General features: G+C 33.5%; 1 protein-coding gene across 3 annotated transcripts in view; it reads right to left on the bottom strand.

Moving 5' to 3' along the window:
* DMD (dystrophin) overlaps positions 1–25847 on the bottom strand; it is a 2234319-nt gene that overhangs the window by 1260504 nt on the left and 947968 nt on the right. For all 3 annotated transcript variants that reach the window (XM_027096086.1, XM_027096084.1, XM_027096085.1), the window contains exons 35-39: positions 18811–18990; positions 18373–18501; positions 16747–16917; positions 3396–3518; positions 918–1055 (exon numbers count right to left, since the gene is read on the bottom strand). In XM_027096086.1, the coding sequence (XP_026951887.1) occupies positions 918–1055; positions 3396–3518; positions 16747–16917; positions 18373–18501; positions 18811–18990 (741 nt within the window). The remainder of the gene's footprint in view (positions 1–917; positions 1056–3395; positions 3519–16746; positions 16918–18372; positions 18502–18810; positions 18991–25847) is intronic.

A 25847-nucleotide genomic window follows, 5' to 3' on the forward strand; every position in this document is an offset into this window, starting at 1 on the left:
ATTTGCATATAGAAAGCAGACTCTATCCACCTACAAGGTGGATCCACCTACATGGCTACATACCTCTAAAAGAGTGATTTACAATGAAAAGCTCAGCAATTAACAGTATTAGAAAAATCAGCCATGCATGCAAATAGTGAATATTGAAAAGTACATTAAAAAAATAAAAGGTTATTTCACAAAATTCTTCACATGTCCAGTCTCTTCTCAAGAACTTTCTAGATACTATTTCTAGATACTAGATAATATTCTATTTTGTCCTTCCTGCACAAATCCAGATGAGTCACACGGGTACTTGAAGCTATACGCTATCACTGGCTAACATGAGAGTACCAGCTCTTCTTCAAGGACATTAAGATTATTTTAGAGGACTCCTATATAAATGAAATTAGACTTATAAATGCTTAGTTAGTTGCAAAGAGTGACTCTCTTAAAGGCAACATGAAGTTAACTGAAAAAATTAAGTATTAAACAAATACTAGGTTACCAAAAAAGTGGACCTACTCTAAATCAAATCAATAAAATATCGCAAGCAGAAAGCCTAAAAAATATACAGGTTGTTTATTCTGGCAGTTAAGTAGGTTTTTCAAGACAAATGTAAACATAACTTACAAAAATAAATTATACTACAAAATTAAATATATGAACACTATGAATGATGCATGTTAATATCTTTCTATTACTACTCAGAAAAATTTGTCTAAGTAAAAAAAAAACCCAACTTCTAAGCAACACATCTTTCAAAATCAAAGACAGCACTCAAAAATGTTAAATAAAACACAGACATTGAACAGAAAAAAAATGTATTTCTGGTGGCTAAGAGTCTTAAGAAGATTTTATTTATGCACAAGAGTTTTACCCTTCACATGAAAAAATAAAAACACAGGCAAGGTATATTATAATTTTAGCTCTAATACCTTGAGAGCATTATGCTTTGTCTGTAACAGCTGCTGTTTTATCTTTATTTCCTCTCGCTTTCTCTCATCTGTGATTCTTTGTTGTAAGTTGTCTCCTCTTTGCAACAATTCTTTTACAGTACCCTCATTGTCTTCACTCTGATTAAAAACAACAAGTACAGTCTTCATTTTGGTTTTAAGAAAGCTGTACATCGTTAACAGATATAATAAAACATGTTATTTAAACACAAAAAAATCCAATTTAAAACTTTCAGTATCCTAAGATACTGCACTCATAGTTTTTCTTTTATATGTTGTACTTTAACTTTTAAAAGAAGTAAGTTTCCTCCTGCCTAGTTCAAAAGGACACATGTGATTAGTCATATGTAGGAAGATGGGGGAATAAGGTACTTTAACATTTCAGACAAGTGAACTGCTATGAAAGCATTCTTTTGGCTTTGATTTTTAGTGCATTTCTAGAAATTAAAAAAGTTGAGAGAAGCAAACTAAACTTGCCATTTATAATGCTAATTCACAGAGGAATACAGATGTTGCCGTGTGTGAGATGACAACAAAGCTTAACATTTTAACACACACTCCTAAGTGAAAATACGTTATTTTAAATGGACACTGATTTCTATCTAATGCCCTCTGCTTTAAATAACCTAAATGCCCAAATTTAGAACAAATATTAGGGCATTAGTAAAAAATGATGTGCTCAATTGTTGCCAAATACTGCAGTTAATTAATTTCTAAAACATATGTCATATATGCATGTTATTTTTAAATAAATACAATTAAGTATTAAAATATGGATTAGAAAAATGACTTTAAGCATTTTCAATATGCATTTTGGTTTTTAGACTCTAAAAATATTATTTTTATTTACTTTGAAATAAAATTATTTGAATAAGTGTTAGTTTAATAGAGTAGCATATGTGACCATGTGATTTTTCACCTCTATTTTCCTATCTTTCTTTCAATTCAATATATGAAAACTTTCTATCAAGGAGGTTCACGTTGCTATGGTACCCAAGGTACTCTGATGAACGAAGAACAAATATTAGACAATTTTTAAAAAATTCACATGTATGTGTGTGAATAATCATCCATGGTATTCAATGTTACATATTTAATTCTGTAATGCATACGTAAACTTCTACACACAACTGAGGAACTATTCAATTTTTTAGAGGAAATGGGATTTTCACCTGAGATTTGCCAGTTAACTAGTCTAATGAAATAATATAACATAGACATTTATGTTTATAGTCTGTGAAAGACCTTACTTTTTAAAATATGTCTTTAAAAAGTCTGCAACATTTCCTGGGGCTGAGGACAAAAGTAATAAACAAACAAAAGCTCCCACTTCATCTCTTTCCCCACACCAGCTGAGAGCTAGAGGGCAGAGTTGGTGAACAGCCCAAGAGGTAAGTAACACTCTTTTCCACCTCGGTGCCCTCTGGTTTCTTCTTTGACATGAAGGAGAGGTAGCAGTAACTCAGCATCTTGGAAAGGCTCTTCTTGTCTTTCTTTCCAGGAGCTGAGTTGGCAAGGCCACCAAACCCCATACACGGGGAGTACTGATCTAGGCAGCTCCAGGAAGTCAGAATTGATACCAATGAGAACTAAGATTGGTTCTCCTACTGCTTCACATGCCTATTATTTACAATTTATAATTTGCCTTTTGATATCATTTTCAAGCACTGTCTGAGAAGTCGCTAGCATTGATACATGTCTGAGAAATCTCTAGCATGATATACGCAAAGGTTAAGAATGCCATATAGGTGATGGCTGTGAGAGGGGAAAGGAAACTGTGAGAATGGGGTGGAGGGAGAAAAAAAAGTCAGTGAAAAGGGATGTGATGCAGAAATATTCAAGCTAGAGAGAAACGTAAAAGACATGTTGAAATTAATCAGGGTTTAAGGAGAAAGTTATGAGTCTGGGAATAGCCCACATGGTTATATATTTTTTATTCCCATGAAATAAGCAGCATGAATTTATACATATTTTAGATATACACTACACTACTTGTTCAACTTTTTTATAAAACCACCTTGTGGTAAGCTTTAATAAACAATGTTTATATCATGTGTAATTGCCCCTTCTCCAAAATAAATGTTATACTACCAAAAATGGGATTGACACAAAATATCAGTCATCTACGATGGCTGTGTTTTTTATTAAGTTTCTAGTTTATTTTTGGATTTGACTCTTTTCATCCATTACATTTTGTCCTTTGAGCACACGTCAAAGCAAAATTGCTGGGCTATTTATTAGAATCTGTAAGTGCTCCTGTATGTCCATACCATAGTAATTTGGCATTCATAATGACAGTTCAACAAGAATACTTTGCTCTTGTAATAAATCATTAGAATCACAAAATGGGCAAGGTACGCTCTGAGCATTTAGTTGGAGACTTGCGTTATCTAATTTCTTTCCAAATATTTATTCATTTTCATTCCTAGTTCATTCACAATTTTATCACAACCAATTTACCATATCTTTATTGAAGTCTTCCTCTTTCAGATTCACCCCCTGCTGAATTTCAGCCTCCAGTGGTTCAAGCAATTTTTGTATGTCTGAGTTAAACTGCTCCAATTCCTTCAAAGGAATGGAGGCCTAAAAAAAAAGATAGTGCTAATTTAAATCAAAATTACTTTTTATTAGAAATATAAGACAAAAAATACATTTGTTCAACCTCTTGTTGCGAAAATAATGACATGCATTATGTTTCCATATTATATTTTATGAAAGTGTTGAAATACAACTGGGAAAGTACCTGGGGATGCAAATAAAGACATTTAACATCATCAGAGCCAAACATACATACAAGAAAATGCAATTCATCATTCTGGTTTTTCAACAAAAGTCAATTTCCATATATTTGGCTGGTCTAACTGTTAATATCCTAAAGTTGAATTTGATCTTATTTTAAATATTCTGATATAAATACCATTTGGGTAAATATCTCTTAACAGAAATTGCCTCATTACATCAGTTGGAAATGCAGAATTGTCTCCTTATCCTCAGAAAAACTACACTGCAATCTGCTTAGATATTTTAAATGACATTTTTAGCATGGCAGAATAGACAGGCATGCTCCCATAAGACAAAAAAATGTCATTAGTTTGCCTTAGGCATCCTTTATTTGGTAGCACAAAAAAATTCAAAAGAATGAACCCTGAATATCTCAAATGAAAAATCTGAATATATGTTTTCCAAACTTATAAACATCACAGTTTCTTTGATTTTGAAATTCATGACCATAGTCTCAAAAAACTTTAAAATCCCTTGTTTTTCTAAAGAAACCACTTGAAGAGGAGTGACTAATGAAAATACACTGAAAATCAAATATATATTCAAAAGAATAGGCAAGATTTAAAGTTTAAACAGTTAATAACATAAATGTTTATTCTATTATCTATACCCTGTATTCAATTTCTTTGCATTAAAACACTAGAAAATACTTTGTATCTGACAGCTTTTGAAAACTCACACGTGATAAATAGAAATCTTATTTTCTTACAGAGCTAAACATTTTCCACTTGTAAAACCAATTCAGGAACCACCCACTGTCTTAATGCCAGAATGACACATTCATCAAGTTTGGTCCCCACCCACTCTTCCCCAACACATTCCTAGTCATAGTCTTACTCTTTATTAGACAGCATCTCCTAGAGGACAATAGGGATAAGTGTCAAGAAAAAACCAAATATCTAATACTAATACTAATGAAGAAGTGAACCATCAAATGCTATCCGTGAGAACATAATTTTCACAGGAAGAAACATAAATAAACATTTATCTTCTAGGTACTTTTACACAAGAAACATGAATAAACACTTATCTTCTGGGTACTTCTACACATGCCAGAAAGGATTTATAGACTCTTTTTAAAGGGACTTATTTTCAATACTAGTTTTTAAATCCTAATGAACATTTAAAATTTGAAATATCATAATATGTTCTTGAACCAGTACAGACTGCTAGTATTACAGATATGCACATAAATGTTGTTTCAATCTCTGTATTATAAACGTACTTCTATACTTTGAAATCATATATTGTACAATATATTATAAGAGTAACAGCCTTTAGAATCATAATTACACAATATTAATTCGATGGTATTTATGTTACTGAATTGTACACATTTCCTAACATTTAATAAGAGCAACTGCATTGTTCTATATGATTTTGTGAACATATGAAGATAAATAATATTTAAAATAACTTTTTGAGTACTTGGAGGTCAAAATAACATGGGTCCATTTGAAGGCAGATTTATCTGTTTTACTCCTACACTTGCTTCCTCTCTAGCTCATCCTTCCTCCACATACTCAAATATAGTAGTTTCAAAGGCTCAAAACTTGGGCACCCGTACCTCTCTCTCAATACTCCTTCCCTAATAAATTGTACTATCTCCCAAAACTTAACTATAACTTTCATAATATCTGTCAAATATTCCTCTTTAGCTGTGACCTCACTTTTGAATTCCAATCTAGACTCTCAGTAGCCACCTGATTTCTCACTTGAAGTTCAGCATGTCTAGAAATGAGCTTATTATCTTCCCCCAAACTGCTTGCAACATCAACTTGGCTAGTTCTGTAAATACAAGACCATTTTTTTCTGAGTCATCCATGTTTAAAACATGAGTCATGCTATTTTCCAGCACTTCACTCTAATGTCTAATAAATACCAAATACTTGCCAATTCATTCACCATGATTCACTTGCTTTCTTTTCCCAGCGACACCATCTCTCCTAGTCCTCACACAAGAGCTAAGGCAATAACCTCCTTACAGGGCTATAATCCTTCCCACCTCACCAGTTCTATCCTGTGCATTGTAATCAGGTCAGTATATTCCAAAACCATGGCTTTCATTATGTTATTTCTCTGCTCAAGAAGTACAAGTCAAAGAAGGTCCAGACTCCAGCATGATAGTCAAGGCTTCCCCTAATCTTGTCCCAAGGACCTTTCTAGCCTTATTTAAGTGGTCCTAATACAATCTTTCTTACAGGTCTATTGGTAAACTCCTGGTATCTCTCCCTCAAGGCTTAGAATGTTTTTAACCTTCTGGTGAAGAGCCTAAAACTCCTGCATGAGAATGCCTAGATTGAATCTGGGCTCCACCATTTACCAGCTGAGGGATCTTGGGCAAGTTATTTCTCCTCTTTGAGCCTCAGTTTCTTTATGTGTAACATGAGGATAAGAAGAATATCTAACTCATAGAGCTTTTATGAGGATCAAGTATGCTAGAATGTTGTTTGGTATATAATAAATGCTCAATAAGTATTGGTCTTATTATTTCCCCTCAAATTTGTACCCATCCATTGGCTCAGGTCAAGACCTTCCTCTTTTGAAAACATATGGTTTACGAAGGATAAAATAAATGCTTGTTGACATGGCATTTTTATTTTAACAACTTATTTGACAAAATCATGAAATTCTAATGTTGAACATGGAGAAATTGACACTCCAGTTTGGTAAAGCTGTATCATTCTTTAACAACAAAACTTAATTAATTAATCTGCATCAATGTAGAGAGTGGTCCCAAGGAGGATGCCAAAGGGCATTGCACTTGTTCTGCCCTGTGCAGTATTTTCATCAGGAATTATTTGGAGACCAAAAAGTATGCAAAAACACACACATTGAGAGGGATGAGTTTCACGAACATCCCATGAAGATGAGTAATTTGCCTGTCTGGTTCAACCTAGAATCATTCCTGGTACATAGTAGGCACTCATAAATGAACATTTCCTGAAAAACTAACTGAATACATGACTAATCATAGAACAGCAGAATAAATATTTCAAGGAAATCTTGAATGATCTGGAATTTTAAATAACACAATTTCCTCTGTATAAAATTGAAGAGACTGAAAAATAAATAAATAAAATTGAAGAGACTGGAGTAATCAGCACTTCATGTGTGGATATATATTAATTGCTGGCCAAATGTTAGCAACAACACGATACCACTAGGTACAAAAATAATATAAGCAGATATGAATAGATTTTAGGAAACACTAGTACAAAGTGATGAATTATTCAAAGCAAGATAATGCAAACTTAGATTTCATTAGTAGTATGTGTAGTGTCCAGATTTCCTGATCAAAGACTACTATGCATTTGTTAAAAAATAAGACCATTATGCAGATTAGGGATTTTAATTATTCTGTGTGGTTCCAAAGTGAATAACTAGAGTCAATGGGGAGAAATTACTTGGAGTCTGAATTTTAGTTTAATATAGGAACAACTAATTAGTGTTGCAAATTTTTTTTTTTTGTCTTTTTAAAGCACTAAATTTTAAAGAAGTGAGTTTCTCATTGCTGAAAGTACATAAGCACAGGTAGGATGATGATGTATTAGCGTATAAGTTAGAAATAAGACAGTTTTTTGCATGAATACTTCCCTAAAATTTTATCAATTTACAGTAAATTCTCTCCTCTAAATTCAAAGGGCTTTGTTTACTGTAGCTATGCAGCTATATAGAAATATTATGCAAGTCATATATGTAATTTTCAATGTTCTACTTGCCATACTAAAAAGTAAAAATAATCAGATGGATTTAATTATATTTTTTCCCAAATATGTCCAAAATATTATTATATAAACCTATAATCAATATAAAATTATTAATAAGATATTTTACTTTCATTTTTTCATATGAAGATTTCAAAACCCACTGTGTTTTACACTTATGGCACATCTTAATTTGGAGTAGCCACATTTCAAATATTCAATAGCCATATGTAGTCCTGTGGCTACCTTATTGGACAGTACAGATCAATAACAACTGCTATGACGACGACATTGAAAAGAACCAATAGTTCATTATTAGTATGAAATATGTCACAGGAGTAATGTCTTACTAATAGGAGTCAAAATGCTGATGCTTTATTTAGTAAATTTTAGCGGATTTAGATAATTCTTATAATGTCCATCTCATTCACTTGTACCCAGATGTTTTCATAGAGGAATTTTCAGAAAGCCCTCTAGGGATAGGAAAATTTATGGGAATGGGTTTGAGATGTTGTATTGGGAGTCTCTATTCCTCATTTACGTATAATCCTAGGTTGTGTTGCAGTATCTATTACATATTTGAATGTAATATTGTTTGACTTTCAAGGGTTTATATTTTGTCTCCCCAGTAGATTTTTAATCCCTGAAGCTGGGAATACATCTTATACTATTCTGTATTTTCCATAGCAAAAGGAACTCATTTTTTAAACATAAAACGTGTTTATTATATCAATTACTAATTTTAGAACATCCAATAAATCAAATTAACCAGTAACTAATTTTATAACCAAAATAACCATAACTATTCAACTCAGTTATTTAGGCTATTCTATTGGCAGGATCAGACCAGCCATTTGACATCCATGTGATTAATATTCTTCAAGGAGTTGGGAAATTTTAATTGCTTTTCCTTAAGAGTTCACTGGCTCACCATTAGGTCATGACTTTTCTGACCAATAAAAGTTTCACATGTCATTCTTTGGTCTTTTTGTCTTTGTAATGCTTATGAAATTTTAAAAAAAGAAATGAATAGTAAGCAAACATCCATAATTTAATAGCTCACTCTTGAATCATCCAAGTTTAAGCCATATAAAGTATATAATGCCTGCCTCTTTGATTCAGAATTATGACAAACTATTTGAAGAAACTGAAATCAATGGTGGATAAATCATCTTAACTTTTGCATACATTACTTCTATTGACTTTAAAGAAAGTATATGACCAAAGAAGAGCTAGAATCACAATTAAATCACACATTAGACAGTACACACAATATAGGTCTTAAAATACATAGAAAATAATCAAAAAAAGTTATAATATTGCAGGAGAAAGTATAAACCAGGCATAGGTTTTATACAATTTAATTTTTACTTACCTTTTCATCTTAAGAGCTTTAGCATGACTGTGAAGTCATACAAAATACAAATAAAGTAAAACATAGGCAAGTTTAATAATCAGATAGATAAACGGACACAAAAGAAAGAAGAGACAGAGAAACTGAGAAGACAACACTTTGTTTTCCTTGATTTTTTAATGTGGTTTCAGATTGCTTAACAGCTAATAATTGTGCTTTGCTGCATGATTTAAGATTAATGAAATTTAAGGCTTCGTTAAAGTTTTAGCATTAAAGGTGACTTATATAACAAGTTAACAAACAACAACAGACTGAAAAAAGCAAAATCAATTACAGATTGATTCATTGTAAATTGGAAGCATTCAAGATTACTCAGATACACTTTATCATTTTTAAAATGTAAGCTTTCTTTTGGTTAAATATTACTCTAATGGGCATAGATACACTAACGTAATAATGACTGTGTTTACACAGACAGTAAAGTAAACATTTGTTAATATGGACTATGTAATCTCAGTAATTATGATAAATGGTCACTACATTCAAATCACACTAAAATCTAAATTGAAAATTAATATTCCAAATGGTACAGACTGATTTAAAATTGCTTCAAATCAGTCTCCTCTTTCCATTCTGCAGCTTTGAAAATTTATTAATCATTACAATATTGGTATAGAAAAAATTAAATAAGAATAATTCATGGAAACCTAAATGAATAAAGTTTCAAGGACCAGTAACATCCTATAATACAGAAAAGATATGATATGAAGAGTTATTTCAAATCAAAATATCTGGAAAGAAAACTTACAAAGAGAAATAAGTGTATTGGAAAGACCTATCTAAAACGAAGATAATCAGATAAAGTAGTTTATAAATTTATTCATTCACTTATTTTAAATTCAAAAGAGCAAGCTCCAAGGGACATAAGAAATAATTTTAAGGATAAAACAAATTGACTTGGGTAAGTGACATTTCATTGGCTGCATTCTTTGATATTAGGTAAGGTATTGGCTTATCTTTGATGCTGTGAGGATAAAAATGTGAAATTGTGGTAACTTCCCAAATTTGTAAGGCTGATTAAGAGACATTACCCAGTACATCTCTGTTGGTTTTGAAATGATGAGATTAATTTTATGGTCACACTTTTCAGAATTGGATACAAAATACACTGATTGGTTAAGATATGTTGGTGGTTCAATAATCATCCCACTTTCTACTTTTTATTGAGAATAACTTGGAATATTTTTCTGCCTCACGATTACATGAGTTTAGTAGTAGCAACTGAAATAGAAGAAGAAAGGATTTAACTATAAAATATATGGGGGAGACAGATGAATTAAAACATTTAACATTTTGGACAACTTTCTATTTTTTTCTTATCTTTTTTCTTTCTTCCTTTCTCCCTCTGTCATTTCTGGTTTTTGTTTAATTATAGTTATTTTTAATACAAAGAAGTACTGAAATCATTATGTTTTAAGTGAAACTGGACATGCTTATATTAACACATAATAGACCAACAATAAATATCTAATGATACAAATAGAGATATAACAATGTATGCTGAGAGTCAGCATGATGGAGTGGACAAAGCAATGAATTAGGATCTAATGTTTTCTAACCAGGCTATCTAACTGTGAGAACCTGGGCAACTCACTGGCTCTCTCACAGCCTCCTATAAATATCTGAAAGTTCCAATCCAAGGAATGATTACTTTTACATTTGTTGATTGATCGGAGGAATCATTTTCCTTTATAAAAGATCATGATCAGAAATCACCAAATAGCTTTAATCATTTTAAATGTCATGTTAATAAGACCCAGTTAGTTGTAGCAAATGACACTGTGCACCAAACTCAATTAACATCTACTTTGGAAACATTGTAAATAATTACAAAAGTAATGTGTTATCAAAGTTCCAACAGAACTAACCTGTTCTAGGGATAGAAAATTATAAACATGCAAAAATGTTGTTAATATAGAAATTCTGTTGCTAGGTTAACTTATTTCAGTGAAATAAAATTAGCAGGTAGAGTAACACAAAGTTTGGGTATTAATCTGTTACTATTACCTGAGGATTGTAGCTGTGATTATTACATATGTAATGCTCTACAAATCATGTGATGCCTATAGATCTTTACCTAAGTTTTCATCTATGACTTTTTAAATAATTTCTTTGTAGAAAAGTTTACTAAAAATATATTTATATAATAAGAGTAACTATACCAGCTAACAGACCATGCTCTCTTCTGTCAGAGGTGTTAAATTAGAAATAGACTATGAAGGGGAAAAAGATCAATATATTTGTATTGATAAAGTTGATTATTGAAAATTAGGTTTCAATTAAAATTCTCAAATCCAATGAATCTTATTTTGACATCCTAGGTGACATTCATTAGATGGATTACTTATTTCCCACTGATGCTTGGGAAAGTCACAATACCTGTCTAAACTATCCTTAAATTATTTATATATTACTTTTCACATCTAAAGCTACTACTTAAGATAAAATTAGACCCAACCATGTATTTTTTCCTGATATATTGTACACTAAATGAAAAACTCACTGGCTCTCTCACAGCCATATATATATATATATATATATATATTTATATATACATATGTATACATATACATATATATGTGTGTGTGTGTGTGTGTGTGTGTGTGTGTGTGTATATATAGTCTCTGATCCAAAGAATGATTACTTTTACACCTGCTAACACTGATTGGACTGATTGGAGATCAAAATCTTGACATTTTATAAATATTATAGCAATAAAATTATATTTACATATATGATGGCAGACCATTCAAATCCCATGTTATAATTATATACACACACACACACATATTGATATATACACACACACATACATATACACACATACGTACACATACTGCTACACGGATTTCGAAAGCAAATTTAAGGCCCATATAGAAATTAAGGAATATATTGTATATAATATCCAACAGCACATAAATCTTAATAAAGAATGAAGACACAGAAAACAAGTTCACCTTTCTTTTGGTTAGTACCAATTGCACGGGCAATAATGTAACATTTTAGCTCCAAAGAAAGTGAAATATTTCTAAATCTCTAGAAGAGAACACAATCTAACTAAGCAAATTATGTGTATGTCTCATAATATTTTGTTAGAAAGTAGTTGCCTATATTAATAGGATACAGCTAAGGTCTATTGACTCAACATGCTTTTAAAGCTAAGTATTACAATGTGACGAATATATCTTGATGCAAATTTTATTCTGAGACTCATAGGCAGCCTTTTGGACTCAGCTAGTATTGAATCCTGCGTCAGTTTTCAGTTCATCACCTTCTTGGCCCTCATATATGATAATTTAACTCTAGGCTAGTTCTCAATGTCTCTAGACCAGTGGTTCTCAGAGTATGGTCTCTAGATCATTGGCATCAATATCACCCGAAAACCTGTTAGCCATGCAAATTATCAGGCCTACCCAAGGCCTACTGAGTCTTAGTCTTCAGGCAGGGGGGGAGGGGAGGGCAATTTGTGTTTTAACAGTTCCTCCAAGTACACAAAGGTTAGAGAGTCACTGCTGTAGACTGTCACTTCCTCTCCATTCCCACAGATACCCCTTTATTTGAGCTACTCACTGTTTCTCATCTAGACTATAGCTTCCTAATTGGTTTCCCTACTTCCTGCCATTATTCAGTTGAATTCTCTTCACAACCACTGCAGGGCTAATCTTTCTCATCTAGACTATAGCTTCCTAATTGGTTTCCCTACTTCCTGCCATTATTCAGTTGAATTCTCTTCACAACCACTGCAGGGCTAATCTTTCAACAGTGCATGAAAAAAAAAATCAAGAACTCCTCATTGAGTATTGAATTAAGCATAAATTATTAGAAGATCTGCCTCAAACATCATCTCTCCCAAATTGCTGACTCTCCTCTCCAACTTGGCTTTTCAGAAGATGGAGATGGGTAGAAGTGCCATAAGCAACAAGACTAAGTAGTCTGTTTACTTTTGCCTTCCTATTTCCCTTTCTATGCTTCTGTCTCCTGTCACTTTCTTTTGCTGATAGTATCCCCCTCAAACACCACCATGCTATGCCACCATGTTCAGATGCCCTAAATCAGAAAGAGTTGAGTCGTGGTGTCTTTCCCCAATGATTCCATCAACTTTACCCAGGGTTCTGAAATTATGCCTGATTCGTTTTTATAACTCTGACCCTCCCCATCAAAACTGCCATTTTCTCAAATTGATTTCATACATATTAGGAGAGATTAAGCTTTCTCAAAGCCATAAGGTACTGCTGATTAACCTAAATGAAATGAGAAAAGATAGAATTTCATGTATTTTATGGGCCCTATTTGGGACAAGCAGAACTTTCCAGTTCTTAAATTGGTCCACTCGATAATCTATAAGGCTGGCCCTTGCAATGGAAATAGCAAACACACATCTTCTTGGTCCCTACCCATTCCAGCACAGACCAGAAAGAGAAATCAGCTATTCCTCCATTTCTTTTCCCCATCAATTTCCATCTTAACCCTCAAAATTTGGCCATTAAGTCTAATATATATATAATGATAACAATAATTATTGATATTACTTTCACCATTTTATATAATTATAATAATTTATAGATTTTTTCAATGTATGCTTTTACATATCTTAGGTCATTTGATCCTCACCACAATCTTGAGGTTAAGATAAGACAGGCATAATCTTATTGCTTTTCTGGATGGAAATGAGATTCTGTGAGGTAAAGGGTCAAATCCAAGATCACACTCAAAGTATTGTGGCTTGAAGTTAAGAATTTTTTTCCTCTCGCCACACTGCTCCTCACTGATAGTTAAAATTACCACTGCTGAGAACTGCATCTGATGGACAAGTTCTCAGCCAATCTAAACCGAGGAACCCAATGTACACTGCTTTCTGGATTTTGGAATTTCTTGTCATGAACAGTCCTTGAAGGACACAGACTTCATATTCACCAAATAGTGAATCCAGATATTATCAGTGAGTTCTCAGGATAAATTTTTGCTCTACTCATTTGCCCTTTCTAGTTGACCTTTGAAAGGATCCTGAAATTAGTTTGTAAACTGAGTTCTATCCATATTCACTCCCAATCTACTTTTGTTTATCACTGTAGATTTTCTCCCAAGTTTTTCTCCTAAGTGAAAACTACCCATAAACTCAACCTTAAGAATGTCATATTACAAACCAATCTTACCTTCTATAAGCCTTACTCTAATAGGAACTTGACTTTGAGATCAAAGGCTATCCCTGAGAATTCCAGCACTGCCAAAATTACCCAATCCATAAGCAAACACACATACAAGTCATTAAATTCCTCACTGCATCAACAAAAGATTATTAGACACATTTTAGAGTTATCAGGGACTAATACAACTAATTAGTCCTAATTTTAACTAATCCAACCCAGAAATTTTACACCATGTTCTATGCACATAACTTGTACCTCCTGAACCTCATCAGAGGAAGCAGAAAGATAAAAGGGCAGAAATTCCCCCATCCAATAGTCTATTCTTATCCATTTTATATACTCAGTTCTAAATAATAACTCCTTTGTGGGGTGGGATAGTTTTCCTTTTAAAAACTACTTATCTAGTTCAACTCCCATATCTTATAAACACTGAAAATGGAATTGCAGAGAGACCACATGTTCTGCCTAATACTGACAAAGTTCAGAATTCAATCTTCTATGTCTATTGTTCTTCCTACCACACTATGTGATTGCTGGGACCACCTCATCATTAACTGTACACCCCCATGAAGATGTACTAGTGTTAAGCATATTATATGATTGCAATAAGTATTTAAACTTGTGTTTGTAGATATATATTTTTAAGCAAGTATCTTAAACATCCTGTATATTCCCATACTCACTAGCACAATGGACACTCAATACCATTAGTGAATGCAATGATAAACAAGCAAAATGTCAGGTATGCTTTAACTCCATATTTTCTGTTTCATCATGATGATAGAGCTTAATTATCTCTTCAAAGCCCCCAAATGGGGTCAACTATTGCATTCAGTCATCTCTATGAATTTAGAGGAAAAGGAATGCTTTGAAAAGTAAAAATGTGATTGTCATCAATTAATGTATAGTTGAAATATTGATTTAAAATCTTTTATGCTTTTCTTCAGTATGGGTGATAAAAGAAACACATCAAATGGCTCACCTGATGCATGATATCTGGAAGTATACTGACACATTCGTACAGAATATAGAATGACAATTCACAAACTTCTCTTGGCCATGCTATGTTTGTCAGTTTCTACGGTGCATGATGACTTCTACTCATTTTTCAATACCTACAAGTCACAGTCTTTTGACATAGTGTATCTCAATCTACCATTGAAAAAAATCAAGAAAAGAATACCCTGTTTACTCTTAAATATACTCTAGCTCAGTGATTTATTAAAAAGTATAATGGGAAGAATACAAACCTTAGTAATGAAGTATTAGCGTTCATCTTTCAGATGACTAAAGTAAGTTTTGGTTGTTTAGATATTACCCATTTAATGATATCTCCAGAAGTGAAAACAATTGTCTGTTTAAACAGCAGAGTAAATTCTTACAAAAAACAACTATGGACTAAAAATAAAATTTTAGAATCTGTCGGATGTTTTTCAGGTGAGGATTACTTCATATATAAATGAGTAGAACTAATTAGTTAACTATTACAAACAAGAGCAACAAATTAAGGTAAGCTAATACCTTTTTGCTTTGGGAAGGCAAGTTTTTAAGAGTAACTATGTTTCACATGCAATAAAGTATTTAAAATTCATATCACATTTCCAAATATTTTAGGAATTCCTTTATATATGTACTATTATATATAACAGTGATACAAAGTAATGTCTTAGAAGATTTAAACCATGCTATTATTGGGTGTCCATAATTACCAAAATAATTTTTCAAATGTATTCTCCTATTTTTCCAGGAATCAAAACTTACCTGACATATCGCATTTTCTCACAAATATTCCAATAATGTTATTCTCATTTAAGATTATTTCTAGCAATTATCTGTATATGTAAACACATATATTTCTTTTACATACATTTTGTATTTGAAAGCATATCATATATATTGAAAAATGTGTCAAACTACATTTTATAAATTTGGGAGGTAATTCCTTGCATTTTGATACTCGCCAAAGAGTTCAAATTCGATAATACTGTGTTTATATATTTTTGCAAGCTACCTATTAAATAAGATTTTTGCCTTCATTAAATGTTACACAAATATAAAGGGTTATCATGCAAAAGTTCCATATACCCCGGTTCTTCATTAAATAGAATAAATATAAATAGACATATAAAATTACAAAAATTAGGATATACAAGCTTTGCAATTATTTGTCTTCATGGTTTGCATGTCATGATAATCTAATGGATTTTATCACAGTAAGTATCGGCAACTAGCAAGAGCAAGCTAAAATACACACACATACACACATGTGCACAACCAGCAAAGATGTACAGAAATCCTACATCATGCAGGAGATGTACAAGACCTCATTTGGGGTATTTCTTCCATATCACACACAAGCAATATTATATTTGGCAAAATATGTCGGTAGTGCTTTCTTTAGATTATGTCTTTTGTGCTTTTTTGTTGTTGCTGCTGTTGGCCTGCGGCATGCTATTTGTTACTGTGCTGCAGGTTACCCCTGAAAGTACATATGTAAACCAGTGCAGAATGCAGTTCTAGACGAGCTGTGCCACGGAAAACAAAATGACAGAGAGAGAGGGATACAGGGGGTAGGGAGGGAAAAAGGGAGAGAGATTGATCTCCCATGAGATTCAATGGTAAAATTTCCTCAAATACATTTTGGCCTTCATTTTCCTTTTGAAAACCTTGCTGTGAGGGTTGCTTGCCCCCTTCAGGGTACTGCGCAACCTTCGCAAGAGATCATTTATCACTAGTTTCCACCTTGGAGCAGATCTTCCTACCTTTCCAGTCTTAATTCTGTGAGAAATGGCTGCAAATCGATGGTTGAGCTCTGAGATTTTGGGCTCTATTACTTTCCTGCAGTGGTCGCCGCGGTTTGCCATCAAGTTTGCTGCTTGGTCACGCGTGGAGTCCACCTTTGGGCGTATGTCATTCATTTCAGCCTTTAAACGCTATATTCCGTGAGCAAGAGACAGGGCTTAAAGTTAGTAATTAAATGGAAGTTGAAAGAGAGCGAAAGAGTGAGAAAGCAAAAGAAAGAGCGAGGGAGAGGGGGAGAGAAAGAGAGAGAAAGAGAAAGAGCACATGGAGAGAAAATGGAGGGAGTAAAAAGCCAACTTCCATAAAATAGGAGTAGAGTGAGAATGTGTGTGACCTCAGGAAAATAGGTCACTCTCCTTGGTTACGTTTGATCTATGTTTAATGAAAGTAATTCCTTAGTCTGAAGAAGGACAAGGGATGTTTTCCTTTGCTATGGAAAACAACTATTCTATGTTGCTGGCAACAATTATAGTATTTTATATTTAGTCTTATTTTATCTTTCCTGAATTTCAAAGCTGTGGAACAACCTGAATATGTGCTTAGGAAGGAAGGTAGCTGAAGAACAATTTTCTATTCCTTCTGAGTACTTACAAGTTCCTTTTTCTTTATCATATCAATTGCCATGGAAAAAATGGATTTTCTAACAGATAAGAATTCTGTGTCACAGACAGAGGGATTGAGGAAAGCTCTGTCTGACTCAAGGGGTTGGAGAGGCTGTAAGTGAAATAACTCAGTTCCTATTTTTCCAAAGACCCTGAAGGAACATCCCTTACCTATACATCAAAGGAGAAGGAAGAGTAAAATAAGGTACAGACAATAGGGTAAATATTTCTGGGGGACAGCCTGAAATACATTTACAGTTTTTCATTAAAAAGGAATTGCAATCCTTAGAAAATATCAATTTCATAAAAAAATAAACAAATGAATTGTATAGACAGAAACTACAATTTTTAAGCATTCTTTAAATAGTAATCCACTCGTCAAAATTATTGAAAATTTCAACAAAACAAAGGCATTGTTTAATTTATATGAGACTTCTTCAAATGCAATTCTTCCTATTTAACTGAAAAAAACTGTCATCAAATAGAGGTATAGCATCAGTAAGTTACATTTGCACATTATACCCCTCATATCCTTTTACAGGAACCATTTTTTTTTTAAAGTAAAGACTAAGTTGCCATTGAGAAAGACAGCTTAGGATGTCCTAATAATCAGTTTCAATACCAAAAAGAGAGAACACAAAGCCATGTTTAGTTTACGTATAGTTAAGAATGAAAAATTCAGTTTTATGTAAGCTCAGTATTGTTACTAATTACTAAGATTTAGACATCGCATAGGCAAAATGTCCATAGATTGGACTCCCGTTGTTTACTCAGATGGTCTGTGAACAATGCTGAGAAAGAAGTAGGGAGGGAAGGAAAGAAGGCATTAAAGGAGAAAGGAAAGGAAGGAAGGAGGTGGGGAAGGAAGAGAGGAAGATTTTTTTCACTCTCATTAAGAAGTCCTTTGTATCTTTTAGGACAAAGATAATTGATATAACTGTTGCACAGTGTGAAAATTACTTTTCATAATAGTTTATTTGCTACCTTAAGCATGTCTTCTTTTTGCTGTGGTTTCTTTTTCTCAGATTCATCCAGAAGTGTATCAGCCTGAATGATCCAGTTTGTGATGTGATTCACATTCTGGTCAAAGGTTTCCATGTGTTTCTGGTATTCCTTAATTTTAGAGACATACCATGACATAGTATTAGTTAGACAACATTTTAAAATATTTGTCCTACTTTGTACAATTTTAAAAGACAAAAAATGTAGTATCATTCAAATTACTTTTAGGTACAATCTCCATATAGAATATAATACAAACACGCAAAAAATATCTTACACTATAGAAACAGATATTGAAATAAGGGCCAACACTTATGTGGAGTTGAAGAATTTGCTAACATAAATACTATTATTTAAAGCTTATATAATTTCTTTCTCGTGATGGAGAGGGGCTGAAAATCTTCCAGCCTCTTCTCTTACCAACAAAAGGTTTAACCATTCTTCTGCCCGGGAAGTGACAGCTATCCAGTTACTATTCAGAAGACTCAGTTTATCTTCCACCAAGGTCTCCTTCTTGCCCAAAACTGCTTTCAAGGCCTCTCCTAGCTCTGTAATGCTCTTTAGGTGAACCTTCTGTTTCTCAATCTCTTTCTGAGTAGCCTGTGAAAAGAACAGCATTTGAGCTTCGAGTACTGTCGTCTTAAGACTTAAAGCTTTTGAAATGGCTATGCGTCCAGTTACTATGGTAAGAGTTTTCAAGGGTTTAAACTTTCAACCATGTCTTTAGGAATGATGGAAATCATCCCATATACACTGTAGTTTCGTTACTGGGTACATATGAATATGTATGCATACATAAACATGATTGACTTATTTATTTATGATTGCACATATTTAATAATAAACATACATACTGTCCATCTAAACATATTCATATTTACTTAATTTGTATAAGTATTGGCTAAAGGTAGATCTCAGAAAACCCATCCACAAATAAGCAACTGCTTTTATTTATTTACTTATTTACCATATTTTTATTTTATTTTTTTAACATCTTTATTGGAATATAATTGCTTTACAATGGCGTGCTAGTTTCTGCTCTATAACAAAGTGAATCAGCTATACATATATCTCCATATCTCCTCCCTCCTGCATCTCCCTCCCACCCTCCCTATCCCACCCCTCCAGGCAGTCACAGTCACAAAGCACCGAGCTGATCTCCCTGTGCTATGTGGCTAAGCAACTGCTTTTAGAAAATTCAGCAATTATTGCACTCCTGTATTTATACTGCAGGTACTTTCAAATTTTTGGTGCCACAAACCTGTTTGGCATCTGGTGAAACTTAAGTATCCTTTCTCATAATAATGTTTTTAGAAGGATAAAATTAAATGCAATGGATTTAAAATTAAAAACAATTATACTTAAATAAAATATACAAAATATATTTTTAAAATTTGTGAGATAGTAATACATGTTTTCTTTCGTAACATGTATAACTACAATGATCTAGCAACAAACCTTTAGGATAATTTCAAAGTAGTGATTAGCACCACTGGTGTTTTGAATTATATTCAATGACTAGAATGTAATATAAAATTATCTGTCATAATTTTATCTGTGACTGCTGGCAAAGTCACAGGAAGTACTGATACTGCTGGGATTTGTTGCTCACACTCATAATTGAAAAAATGCTTAATTTCAGTTAGAAGTAAATTAAAGAGATACTATTAAAATCCCCTAAGAGAGCACCAGTACTTCCTAAGACTTGATTTTCAAACCTGAAAATAAGCACATTTAATATTAGAAATTATGTAGAGAGTTGATGGAAAACTGATCCTAGTATAAACTTTACTGTCAGTTCTACGTACACCCTTTCTTGTGACGTGTCATGGCGGACCACATGACCATCTTGCATTTCCCTGCCTCTGCCCCCGATCCCTCCCTCGCCCACATACAGCTGTTGGACCTTCCCTGGTGGATAAGTCTGAGCCAAACAGATACTCTCTCAAGAAGTTTAACTGAGACATACAGAGACTATGGTAATACCCCAGCTGAGAAGTCATTTGAAATGGAGCTGATGTCTTTACTGCAGCAAGTCAAAGCCATAGTAAGACAAAATTACTGGGTAGCAGCAATGACAAGAAGTGGAGGGAGACCTTTTGCAAAGAGGCAAATGAAATATATGCACAGAGAATAAGAGAAGTGGTCCAAGTAAACGACAGGAAGATGGTGTCTATGAGGCCAGCATATATCCTTAGTCCTATATATTCTCAAGGTGCATTTCTATCTTTGTAGTATACAGAAATAACTCTTATGGCTTCCTTTCCTCCATACTCTCAGGTCCTGATCTACTCAAAGTATATATAAATACACACACACACATATACACATTTTGCTTTTGCTTTGGCTATCAAATAAGCAGGGGAATAAATGAGGTTAAAAGATGGTACAAAATAATTTCTATATAAAACAGTCATTGTTTCTTCAATTCTAATATATACTTTTCTATTTATTTTTCTTTTTCAAAATAAAAAAATCTGAAATTAAGGTAATTAATGCTAAATGAACTTATCAGCTACCATGCAATGGGCTATTTGTAATGTAGCTGTCATCTGTTGCACATCAGTGAGTTAGCAATTCATAAAAGGAATTCCTTCATGTATTAATCACAAATGTTACTGAGCTCCTGCTAAATGGCTCACTATTACAGCAGAGATGTAGGTGATTTTACCTAGTGTCTTTTAGGAAATTATGAGAAATGCCATCTTTGGGTGGAAAAAGCCCTTCTGCAGTTTGACTTGTGACTGCTCATGGGCTAGATTCCAGCCCTTTCATTCCCTTTGTCTGCACCCTTGTGTAGCACACAATCTTTACAACCATACATGATAGCCACTATTCTAGGCACTGTGGATAAAATGATAGAGACACAAAGTCCTTACCTTTATAAAACTTATATTTGAGTATGACAAAAATATGAAAATATATGTAAATGAGCATTTCCTACTTCCTATATTCCAGACTAGTGCCTTGTCACTATAGTTCATTTACTCATAAAGGTAACACCTCACAAAGTTAAAGAAGTTAAAGCTTAATTTATATTTGGATCACTAACTATCTCTTAAAATAACTTCAGAAAGATGATACTATGTTTAAACTTTGATACAAAAAGTCGTTGCGTACATAGACATTTGTCCCTTCTAAGCCAGGCAATGCGATTAAAGGCACTGGAAATTTCCAAATCTCAGAAGAGATCAGAGAAGTTTTGAATTTAGGAAATATTGTTGCAAACAGTTAATGGGTCACAAACAACTATTATTCATTAAAATCTCCCCAAATTCTCCAGCTAATTTTCAAGAGAAAATGTTTAATGTCCAGTGATACTTCATTCAGTTAATAAGAACAAGAAAACAGGAAATGTGGACTAATTTCTGGTTTCATTTTATGTTTTTCAATGTTGTAAGGTAAAACTCAAACATGTTGAAGTTAACACCATCATGAACATGAGCTTGAAAAAAACCAGTGTTCATTGTGGTAGTGTATAACCGTTTATGGCCAAAAGTGAATAAGGAGAAAATTTACACTCCTACTGTAAAAAGACCTAAAGTCAAACCTTTACATGTGGTATTCAAGAATAAACTGGTATTGAATCATTTGTATAAATGCTATTTTTGGTTAGGAAAAATATTGTGCTCATTTAATGGATTTTTTATTTTCCCCCACAAAAGCATTTTTTTTTTAAAGAAGATGTTGGAGGTAGGAGTTTATTAATTAATTATTTTTGCTGTGTTGGGTCTTCATTTCTTTGCGAGGGCTTTCTCTAGTTGTGGCAAGCAGGGGCCACTCTTCATCGCGGTGTGCGGGCCTCTCACTATCGCGGCCTCTCTTGTTGCGGAGCACAGGCTCCTGACGCGCAGGCTCAGTAGTTGTGGCTCATGGGCCTAGCTGCTCCGCGGCATGTGGGATCCTCCCAGACCAGGGCTCGGACCCATGTCCCGTGCATTAGCAGGCAGATTCTCAACCGCTGCTCCACCAGGGAAGCCCACCACAAAAGCATTTTTAATTAATGGCATGGCTTACAAATAATAGGATCTTAGATTTTAAAAAATATGCTGATCTTGCTCTGTGAAGATCTTACTTAAATTTCAATGAGTCAATGTAAATTAGATGCTTAATACCCACTCTGCACTGTGCCATTCACTGCCAGAGATAAGGAAGGAGGCAGTCTCTGCATACCTTGCTCTAATGCTACCTAAAGTGTAGCTGCAGAGAAAAGTTGAAACACAAGCAAACAATTTGATATCATATTAGAAAGAACATAATTTTGAGGAAAAGATAATTCATGGCTGGGATAAGCATGAGTGGCTTCAAGGGAGAGGTGATAATTGAAACCAGAGTTTACCATAAAGGACGGGATGGTTTAGACTGACTAAAGACAAAGTATAAATTGATGAGAAAGTACGAAGGTTGGAATCAAAAGCCACCAAAAGGGGAATATGGGGTACTCACTGGAAACTAAAAACATATATTTTAAGATGTCAAGGAACCATTTTCCATGCTCTAAAAGTCTCCCTTAACAGAAGAATGTCTATACTTGCAGATGTACTGAGAACTGAATTACTGAATTAAACTACAGCTACTCTGTTGGCCATTCTCTCTATACCCTTACCTCTTTAAGAAAGGTAGACTTATTTATGGGGTTGGTGAGATGGGGAGAAATAATTGAAAATACACTTCTTCCTCTCAAAAGGCATTCAATCCTCAGCACACATGGTTTCTTCTGTTGCCTTATGAGGTGAGAGCTGGAGAGGGTTTGGGAAGGTCTACCCTTCTGAATGGGCAAGTTCAAATTCAATGATTAAATTGAATAAATTGTAAATCAGCTCTCTTAGTTTTTTTCAATCATGCAGTAGTGTGACAGATTCTAGGATCAATTTTAAGGTTGAATTAAAAGCAAAATTATGGACACAGTTTTATTTTGACCTATGACATGGTCCTAAGTCTAGTTACAGGAGTTTCAACAGCAGCTTAATGTGAACTATCTACTTGGTGCTTGGGGTTTTATGATACAGGAAAAAAAAAATGTCAGATAAGAGAACTCAATGTAAATATCAATTGCCACAAAACCTAACACTTTTCTTTACTTTCCATATCTTTAATTTGTAACATCTGATAGCTCCAGAATAAATAGTTGAAATATTAAACACTACCCTCTATGATTTTAAAGACACAAATTTGCTCTCTACTTTTTCGTAGCCATAGCAATTTTTTAAATGCTAGAACACTTTTCTTATAATAAAAGAAATGGGTAGCATAGGTTAATTTCTCCTAATTAAGACACCCACCCATGTGTTCATGTGAAGGATGGAAACTACATTCTGATTCATCCCTCATACCTATAAGTTAAATCACTTGAGTCTAATTTTAAGTGGCCTGAGAGGCTCAGGATTTCACCCTCAGCTTCATCAACTCTCTTCACTGATGAGGTAGCAGGCTGGAAAAACCTGTTCTGTCAGTCTCTGTTGATCATAAAATTATGCGATGGAAACATCTTTAATTGATTTAAAGGTAAAATAGTAAAAAGTGTTGGATTAATTATCTGGTCCCATAGGAACACATCCACAGATATTTGCCAACAGGGGCAGAGAAACAAAACCCACTTGCGCTTGACCCTCTCTTTCACCCATTTCACATTTTCAGAGGTCCAATGCTTTCCACAAATTCTCCTGGAATTTCTGATGGATTTATATTCTTAGGATAACTTCTCAATCTGATTTCCTATTATTCCCACCCTCTCTCCTTTTTTTTATGAATTCTTTTCTTTGAATTTTATTTTATTTATTTATTTTTTCTACAGCAGGTTCTTATTAGTCATCAATTTTATACACATCAGTGTATACATGTCAATCCCAATTGCCCAATTCATCCCTCTCCCCTTTTTTTATCTGTTAGGTGTCCCCTGTCCCATAGATTCTATCTTCACTCAGTCCCACCTTTAGTCAAATGTGTGCCATAACACCATTTCCATGTATTTTCCATCCTTTACTAGGATGCTACAAAATTCCTGTTTATTTGATCTTTCTTTACCTCTTGTGCAAGTTCCCACTATATGGGTGAAGAGTTAACTAACACACCCAAAAAAGGTATTTTAAAAGGTTATCCTCACCAAGTGAATTCTGCCTTCAGTCAGTCTGCATAAATATTATACCATTTCTGGTCATCAGAAATGGGAGAGAGTTTTCACCTTTAGCTACAAAACATATTCACGGGAAGAAAGTGAACAAATTTACCACATTACTGCAATTCTAAGATGTGCATTTGTCACATATTAAGGTCTCTGAAATTGAGATAAAACGTACAATATATGTTCACATTTAAGGTGGTGGTGTTTCTTTTGATCCACAATAGCTGTAATTAAATCAACAGTGTATCATTCAATCTAATATGTCTTAAATGTGATAAAACATGATATTAATTGTTTTTTCAGGTCCTACATTACTCTGCCATGGTCCAAGGATTCAAACATATTTTATTATTAGGCTACTGTGATGGAATAATATAATGATACATTTTAAAAGCATATAAAACATTAAATAGTGGATTTTATACCAATGTGTATTGACTTTTTATTAATAATGCATTGCCTATTAAAAAAGAATTTCATGAAAGCAGAATATGCAAAACAGAAATTATAGCTATAAGTATAATGACAGTGAATAGTGACTCCAGTGGCATTTAACAGATGTTCTATTGTCTAAGTAACAGCTGCTTGATGCATTCATTGTACAAAGTTAATGATCTGCTAGTGTTATTTCACTTCACAGATAAATTACTGTGCTCTCTTTAAAAAAGGTATGTAATTTTTCACGGGAATGATAGTGTAACAGACTGTAGAAATAAGTAATAGTTCTCATGCTTTTATAGCTAAGGGGAGTGATGAGTTGATGCAATTATCCAGATAATCTAGGACCAGAGGCCAGATCTCTTTAAACCGTGAAAGATAATTGTTAAAAAAAAAAAAAAAAAAACTACAGGACATCATTGGCTGAACTGAACGTAGATCTCGTAAGACTGCTTGTACTGCACTAGCTAGTGGTTCTCAAACTTTGCTGAATATTAGAGACACTGGCCACACTCAGACCAATTAAATCAGAATTTCTGCCGGTAGGCTCTCAGCACTGGTAGGCTTTTAAAGTTCCCCAGGTGATTTCAATGTGCGGCCAATGCTGAGAACCACTGGCAAAACAGAATGATACATTATGTCATGAGATCTTAGTGGGTAACTCTCATTAAATTTTAGCATTGAAGTGACAGCAGAAGGATAATTGAGGAAAGGTATAATTGTTGTTCTTAATGTTGACTATTATAAAAATTTGTCCCTGAAATAAATGTGAAAATCATGACTTGTTACATAAGTGGCTATTTAGACATGAATTATTTTGCATTATAATACCCTGAATTAAACTCAACATTTGTGTGTGTGTGTGTGTGTGTGTGTGTGTGTGTGTGTGTGTGTGTGT

This window comes from Aethalodelphis obliquidens, unplaced genomic scaffold (assembly GCF_003676395.1).
Source record: "Aethalodelphis obliquidens isolate GAN/ISIS:26980383/991018 unplaced genomic scaffold, ASM367639v1 scaffold98, whole genome shotgun sequence".
NCBI classification, from domain to species: domain Eukaryota; kingdom Metazoa; phylum Chordata; class Mammalia; order Artiodactyla; family Delphinidae; genus Aethalodelphis; species Aethalodelphis obliquidens.